The sequence below is a fragment of the Leuciscus leuciscus genome, assembly GCF_965113295.1.
Source record: "Leuciscus leuciscus genome assembly, chromosome: 12".
In the NCBI taxonomy this organism is placed as follows: domain Eukaryota; kingdom Metazoa; phylum Chordata; class Actinopteri; order Cypriniformes; family Leuciscidae; genus Leuciscus; species Leuciscus leuciscus.
The window spans coordinates 8,813,275-8,821,704 of record NC_138736.1 but is presented as its reverse complement, the minus strand read 5'-3'; the positions used below and the strand labels follow the sequence as shown (position 1 = coordinate 8,821,704).

At 36.9% G+C, this 8,430-nt stretch overlaps 1 protein-coding gene across 1 annotated transcript; it reads right to left on the bottom strand.

Annotated features, from left to right (window-relative positions):
• Nucleotides 1–883: 883 nt before the first annotated feature.
• Nucleotides 884–6,849, bottom strand: trappc3 (trafficking protein particle complex subunit 3). The gene is made up of 5 exons (XM_082185407.1): nucleotides 6,691–6,849; nucleotides 5,045–5,142; nucleotides 3,650–3,749; nucleotides 1,542–1,724; nucleotides 884–1,447 (listed from the first exon to the last, which is right to left on the bottom strand). Exons 1-5 carry the CDS (start codon nucleotides 6,730–6,732, stop codon nucleotides 1,328–1,330), a joined length of 543 nt encoding a protein of 180 aa, XP_082041533.1. The 5' UTR covers nucleotides 6,733–6,849; the 3' UTR covers nucleotides 884–1,327.
• Nucleotides 6,850–8,430: the final 1,581 nt, after the last annotated feature.

The following is an 8,430-nucleotide window of genomic DNA, read 5'->3' as shown; positions in this document are numbered from 1 at the left end:
TGAAGAGAAACACTGAAAAATCCATGAGAATGGAAAGAGAAAAAAGGTCACAGACCACAACGCTCACAGCTACCTCTAGTGGCTTGATGTAATAAAACAATACACTTACACAATGAACGCATTATTCGACACATCAATGTGAATAAAGTCACATGGAAACTGAAAAGGGCTAAAGTTTATAAATCCATATGCTAGCCGACGGGATGTAGTAGAAGAAGTAGTAAACTTCTTTCCATTTGTGATCGACGAGGTGTGGAATTCTGGAAAAAGAAGCCCGGATCATGACGTAAGGTGATTAACAGGTGTCAGGAATGGACTTTGAGCTGCGCTGGAGTAATGATTGCCTTTCAGCGGACAACCTTCCCCTTCCCACCAGTCCGCATGACCGTGAACCCCTCGGCTACACCATTAAAACGCACTGGCTCCCAAAACAGCCCTGTCCTGCACACGCACCAGTGAACCTCCAGGCCCTGATTGCTTCCACGTTGCTTGAGTAAACATCTGAGACGAATTAGGCCCTTGTTATTGTTGTTTAACTCTAACCACATCGTGCTGCTGCGCTGCAGGAATAACAGTCCCACAATGCAAGGGCCAGTACAGGACAAGTCGAGGACGGCGATGGGGGCCACCGTGACACTTCATTACAAACGTGTGGAGGGACCTGCCACAGGCTCAGCACACACAGGTCCCATTATCTACATACCTAGACCCCTACCAGACTTCCCTTAACACCATTGGACCTTTCTACAAAACGTACGTCTCCCAAGACTACGGCTCTGTTCTTGTCGAACATGGGGCCCTTTCTTCAAATGTTGGTTTTAGATTAGTCATCTAAAGTTGTTTTCGACACAAGCGTTAAAGACATGAACACAGCACTCTGATATGGTTTGCACAAATGAGCGCTTTATTACAACTTCGAGTAAATATTAGTTTGTGTTAAAGACCTAGTGAGTAGAAGGTTGTTCATAGTCTATGATTTATTCAATCTGATCACGATACACAGGTAAATAAATTAAACCTTCTGTGCCTTATGTCCGAGTTAAACGCAATAAGAAAAACAAAGAATACACTAGAGACAAATACAAAAAGAGAATTGAGAAAGTATTTTCCTGAAACAGACAACATGGACCAGGTGGAAAGAACATGCCATCCTTGTTGACACATCGAGAGAATCTTCTCGACGGCGAACTCTCATAGCAATACTTACAATGTTTTATTGTATCATAAGAAGGATTACTTGGTCTTCCCTTGACCAAAATAGAAGTTTTTGGTTCCCAACCCAACACAAAAAAAGTCTCTCGGGGTCAAAGGTTAGTGTCTCTCAGCCTCATTCATCCCCAGCCGGCATGTTCTCCTCGATCCTTTTAATGAACTTCATGCGAATTTCTGTCACATTGTCACCTCTTAGTGTGTCCTGAGCAAACCGCACATCCACCGCCATTTGAACCTGCAGGAGTCGAAAAACGACCGCAGCGTGAATGGCAATTGAGGGTTATCAGAAGATACATCAATTCATTTCACACAAAAATGCTCAGGCTCACCATTTCAAGAGCTCCTCTCAGCACTCCACAGAGCAGGCTGGAGTAGACCAGATTATTGTGGTTGTCAGGAAGCTCTACAAAGTCCACCAGGGGGTTGCTTTCGAGGATAAGAGAGAACTCATCTCCAGCAGGACTCCAGTTGGTCACGCTGGGAGTGATACCCAAGTACATCTTGAAGGCTACCTGTTAATGTGAAGACAAAAAGGCCTTTCAGTCTTCATGTTAACTCGCTTGCCTACATCTATGATGTCAAGGCCACATTTAAGTGATTTTGCAGAGCTGCCACATTCTTTTTAGGTGCTGTATTCACACTCTGAAATGACTTGAGGGGCTTTTGCACGACTGCACAGAATGGGTTTAAGGAGACGTTTTTAACCCTTTGAATGTAATTAAATGGAAGAAATGATCAGGGTGGGCCATATTGCTCATTTTACATCATAGTAACAGTATATATCACAATGTGGCTATTTTTTGCAGGACATTAAATAAAAAAATGATTTATATGTTAAAAAAACAAAACAAAAAAAACTTACTGTAATGCCTATTTTAGATAATCAATACTTCAAAATGTTCTCTTTTTACTTGGAACCTAGACAAAAACCCAAAAAGATTATTATATGGTTGAACAAGGTGTACTAGGGATGCATTTTGGTTATCGGCAAATACTACAGGTTTTTTTTTTTTTTTTTAATTTTTTTATATTGGACATTTAATAATGCAAGCTCATTTCCCCTATTTTTTTACATTTACACTTTTGTCTTCAAATCTCAAAATGAATATTTCATACTGTACATTATAATGTTGTTATGCCTAAAATCACTTGAAGCCAGAGCTGTTTTTGTGAACTATTAAAAACCATATTCTGTAATTGAAATATAGCTGAAGAAAAATGAAATACATAAATAAATAAGGTTAACTTGACTAAAATCACTAAAACTGAAATAAAAATTTATTAAAGCTATATATACTGTAAATATTGATAAAATCCAAAAATGATTTTAATGACAAGTCAACATAGCAAACTTTCTTAAAATTAAACTAAAATTAAAACTGAAAATATAAAAATAAAAATAAAAATAATTCCAAATATTAATAACTATAATCATACATAAATAATACTAAATGATAACTGCTTGGAGCATTTAAAACAATTCCTTTTCATTTAAATTTTGAATTAATTAATACACAATAATATAGACAGAACTTTACAGACAAGGCCATAAAATGATAACAATTACCGGCTTATTGTATTGAACAGAATTTTAATATCATGCATCTCTTGATTACATCCATCAGTGCAAAAAAGCTTCACATTATGCAATACTTCAGCAAAAAATTAGCTCTGATTCTAAATTCAGTTTGGATGATCCCCATCTGAAGCTATAAAATAGCCTAAATACACAAACCTGTGAGCGCACATCATTTGAATTCATTATTAATGCTCTCAGTCGCGGCGTTGCTCGACAACTGTAAACAATTAGACTAAACGCTTCACATTATAACCCTCATTAAAGTTATATTAAAAAGTGTTTAAAGGGATCAGGGTCCCAGCAAACCGATGGGTTCTGGATTAACATTTGACAACGTGGCACACGTAGAGGAAAGTGAGGAGAGAAAGACAGAGAAAAAAGAAGAAATGAGAACAGACAGACAGAGACCAAGCAAGCATGGACAGGTGACGGACAGTGGGAAGAACGCTCTGTCAATCCTGTCAGTGTGAACCCTATACGCTGAGGGTGAGGTGCAGTGTTTCGTAAAAAAAGCACAGTCTGTGGCTCTCACAGACCAAAGAAAACAAGGCGAGAGGAACATGAGTGTCTCGGTTCACTCTAACACCGCACAAACGGCTCGCCAGTTGGCTTTGCGGTAGCATAGCACGGATGTTTCTCAAGCTGTGTGACTCTGAAAAATTAAAACCGGTAGAAAGATGTGATGAAAGCTAAGAAAGTATGTGGGCTACTGCAGGTTGAAGTTCAAATTCCAGTCACTTGCTTGCGCATTAACATGCTTGCTTGCTTTTTGATTCTCTCTCTCTCTCTCTCTCTCTCTCGCCTGGCCTAAGGCAGGGCTCAGCATGCTTTCTGATTGGTTCAAAGTACTCACGTTACCTTTGCAATGACATCGGCCGTTTCTCGGAAATCGTGACACCTCCCCACGCTGGACCGAGCCAAGAAGTCCTCAATCAGACGCACTCCGATATTGTATCCCCTTGAAAGGATGGAAGAGAAGGGAAGCTGTGAAACTGTGTCATTGTCAGAGTAACTGCTTTCATTCGCCCTCATTTCACCCATCAACGCAATCATAGGAGCTATAGTCTCTTTTTACTTTGAAGGTTTTAGTAAAGCCCTTCAGCTTCAAGGACTCGAAAAGAAACGTACAAACTTGTTTGGCCAGAGAGAAAGTCAAATTTTGCTCTTGCTTATATCATATTTGATGCTTTAAAGAAGCAGGAGGGAAAAAGGTCGTATTACAGACGTGTTGCCAAACCCAATATCAGTGGGACTACTGGATTAGTTCAAGGCACGGTTTAAATGAAAAGACCACTCAGCCAAAGAATACACGCTGCCCACTGATTCTCTAAACCACAACGGTTGGACTCCACGCATCCTCATGGCTTTTCCCACAATCTTTAAAACAGTGCTTCTCAACTGGTTTTGATTCAGGGCTCAGACTGTACATTGGACATCAAGTAGTGACCCAACATAGTACCAAAATTGTTCATCAAACAAAAGAAACAAAAACGTACTTAATCAAACATAAAAATGGATAAATACAATTAACTACACAGGTCTAACAATATGAAATACTCGTTTTACATAAAAAATGGATTCTAATATTGTATTAGGCTGCTGAATATGAGAAATGCATAGCCATTTGTGCATTTAAAAAAATATTAATAAGCATGCCTCAATACGTGCATGTAAATTAACTAATTGATTTTCAGTGCAATTAAGGCCCTGTTTACACCTGGTAAGATGCGTTTTGGTCGATCACATCACAAATGGACAACTGGTGTAAACAGGGTCTAAATTTTTTGCACTTCCAGAGCTAGTCCAGGGGTGTAACCTACAGCTGCACGATTCATTTAGCAGGGTGGGGAGAGAGACCGCTCTCGAAAAACCTGGAGTGGCACATTTTAAATTCTCAACACCACCCAACCCAACTCCAGCAGACTGGATGGCACGGTAGGACAGGGCAATCACCACACCTAATACACTAACAGCCTACACCCAGCACAAACACTGACGATACAGCATCCACACTAAGCCCATCAGAACTCTGCTCCACTCCTACTGGTTGACTAATGGAAAACTGACTGGACAAATGTAAATGAAATGGTGACTAGCATCTGAAAATCTAACCATATTCCTTACACTTTCATTGAATTTTTAAACTAAAATCTTGTCTAAATGAAAATAGAAAATATTAAAGTCATTTGTAAACAGTGCATATAATGTGAGCAGATTGGATGAATAGGCGGGAAAGGGAAAAGGCAGACTCACATTTTATCCAGTTGTTTGTTGACCTCCTCATCATTTTCATAGTCTTTACACAGCTGAGTGACCAGGGCTCCATACGTGAGAGTGAATAATTCTGAATTCTGTTCAGGAGACAGATCAACACAAAATTATCCACCACCATATTTACTCAGAATTTAGTGTGTTACCTGAAAAAAAAAAAAAAAAGACACTGAATGCTATTACAAAATAATAATAATAAAACTGGATCAAAAATTATGATGAAAAACACAGGTCCGAGCTTTTCATTAGATTATCATGGAGCCTTTTTTGCTGACAGCAACATTTCACAGTAATGTTCAATTTATTGTAGGGAAATAAAAACAGGGTCGGAAAATCATTATTTTTCTTATTTTGAACCATGCATTAATTTGTATTTATCATGCAAAGAATGTGCATTTCCAACCAGCCTGTGATTAATTTCTATTTACTTGATATTTGGTGAGTGTTACTTTTGCACCCGATTAAAATGTTTACATTAGCTGCAATCAATCAATCGATCAAATTCCAATTTAATAACTAAAATCATTTAAATAAAACAATTTAGAAATAATAAAATAAATAATAAATAAATAAATAAATAAAATGGTATCCATAGCCTTTGGTATATGGTTCCAATGTTGTTTTTAAATCCCAATTTCCTTAGTTAAGAACATTTAAAAAAAAATTTACAACTCTTTTTTAATTAAAAATTCTATTATGAGCATAACAATTTGAGTTAAAGCAGAACATCATTTTTGTAATAGCTCCCTTTTGCTTTAATGACAGAAGGCATAATCAACTCCACAAGTTTGTGTAAAAGCTGATGATTTTGTTCTGTCGCATAATTCGAGTTCACATGGCACAATTTTGCTTATTTTCGTTTAGTGTCCAAGAAATAATGCAGTATGGTATGGATTGCATCAAAACATTTCTTTCCATTATTTCAAAATCCCAGGCTTTCAATATGGTTGTAGACTTCTGAACTCCACTATATAGGTTGTATAACAAAGAACTCAGTCCTCCACTGTATCATCATCATCATCATGGGTAATAATCAGGACTGAATGAATGAGAGCACACAGTGGTCTTGAGCGCCCTCTCACGGCGAAATATGGAGTTGTTAAAAACACATGTATATTTCAAAACGTAACCCAAACATAATAACAAATCTAAAAACCCATGCATAACACAGCTGGATAAATCTATGCGCGCTTCTCTGCTTTCACTACTTTATTGTTTAGTCCGTATTAAGAGTAGCCTACAGCTACAATGCCAATTGCCTTGTGCAATAACATCTGTACAAAAACAAAATGAATGGAACATAATGCATTATGCATTGAAAGTAAATCATTCTAACGAATCTATCATTCAATAATTTCCACAAACGGTTATTGGAAAAATGATCTGGACTTCTCAATATTTTTAATTCAAAAGCCAGCCATCACTAATGGAAAGACTACACTCATCTCTAGAGGAATAAACTAACGCACGCCTAAATAACAAGTAAAGTACATTACACTATATTCATTTTTATACAAATAAACAAGCACTACTCCAATAAACATGTTATTTATCCGATGATGATAATAGCATGTTAGCTGGCTGCCCTGCGTTTGCCTGAGATCCACGGAAACACAAAACACACTCACCATTTTCTTGCTGTCGGTGGCTCTGTTCGACTGCCTAGACATGATGTCTAATATTACAGGTGTGCACACAGATCGCTTACAGGTAATATTTTATTAATCTGCTCAGTGCAAAGACAGTCCCGTGATGTTGTTCCTGTCACTGTGCTGGATTTACTTCCTGAATCGCCGCTGACAAGCCGGAAAAGTTGCTTCGCTTTGGATTGTGGGTATTGTAGTCAAACTGTAGTTCTGACCAGTTAAAGGGTTACTTCACCCAAAAAATTAAAAATCTGTAATTAATTACTCACCCTCATGTCGTTCCAAACCCGCAAGACTTTCCTTCATCTTCGGAACCCAAATTAAGATCTTTTTGATGAAATCTGAGAGCTTTCCTCCATAGACAGCTAAGCAACTGATACTTTGAGGCTTAAAAAAGTTCATAAACAATGCAATGCTGCAATAGGCTAATTGCAGATATTCAATAGCCTACTCATTCTCTGCACCTGCACTACAGTATCAATACTTATTAATTTAATAAATACAATAAATACACAACAATATTTATTTATTTATTTATTAAAGGCACAATATGTAAGATTTTTGGAATAAAATATCCAAAAAACCACTAGAAAAATATTAAATATTTTGTTGACTTGTGTACTTACATTATCCAAAATGTTTCCAACAATGTTTAAATCCAGAGAAATCAGCTATTTTAACCAATGTAACGGCCCGTGTCATTGCGTCGCCTGTCAATGATGTCACTTCTGCGTTACCCCTATTTCCGTATAGAAACGCTTTAATATATTTTGTGTTTATTTGACAGGTTAAAGTAACAAATTAGAAGTAGACCACACAATCCCCAAACAGCTGTACATATCCCCAAAACTTATATTTTATTTAATATAGTGTTTTTAATCACGGTTTGTAAACTACATTGGCACAATCATAAGAGATGAACAAAAGGTCTTTGTGAGTGAACACAAAGTTTCTCGGGTGAATGCTACGCAAAACTTTCTGAGAGAACACAAAGGCATTGAAATGCAGTATACATCTGATCAGGATGATCCAATCCAAGTTTGCTTTGAAAAACTGATCCAAAAGTAAGATGGATTGCCTGATCCTGGATAGAAAAACATGGGATTTACAAATCCAGATCATTCTGATAAACTTTTTGAAATGGCTCCACAAATGGCTCCTGGGGAGTGAGGTTTACACGCACAGCTCTTACTTGCCTATGTCCATTACAATAGTTCATTTGAAATGTATTATGACCTATAAACCTGAAATGTTATGTTCTTTACATTATTCTTGAGGATTCTTCATCTATGTTTTGATCATATAACAATTTAGAGATTTACTGCTTTGGCTTGATGATGAAAATCATCAAGCCAAAGCAGAATGGACTTTCTAATTCAGAGATGTGATTTGCATTTGCTGTTGCCAGCTGCATCTGATATTATAAATAAACTCCTCTGATTACAACTCAGAAGAAAGTAGCTATAAGCTTCTATGAGTGTTTTATATATTTCCACTAAGAAGACTATATAACATATATAGTATGCAAAAGTCATGTTTCACAACAAAACTATTTTTAGATATTTTTCTTTAGTGTGCACAGTAGGATTCCAAAAATTCCTTTTGCAAATATTATGATAAATCAGTTGCTGCATCTGAAATTGAATTTTTTGAATCCTGTTATTATAATCATGCCAAAATAGTAAATAAATGTCTAAAACATGATCAAATCATATGCAGATA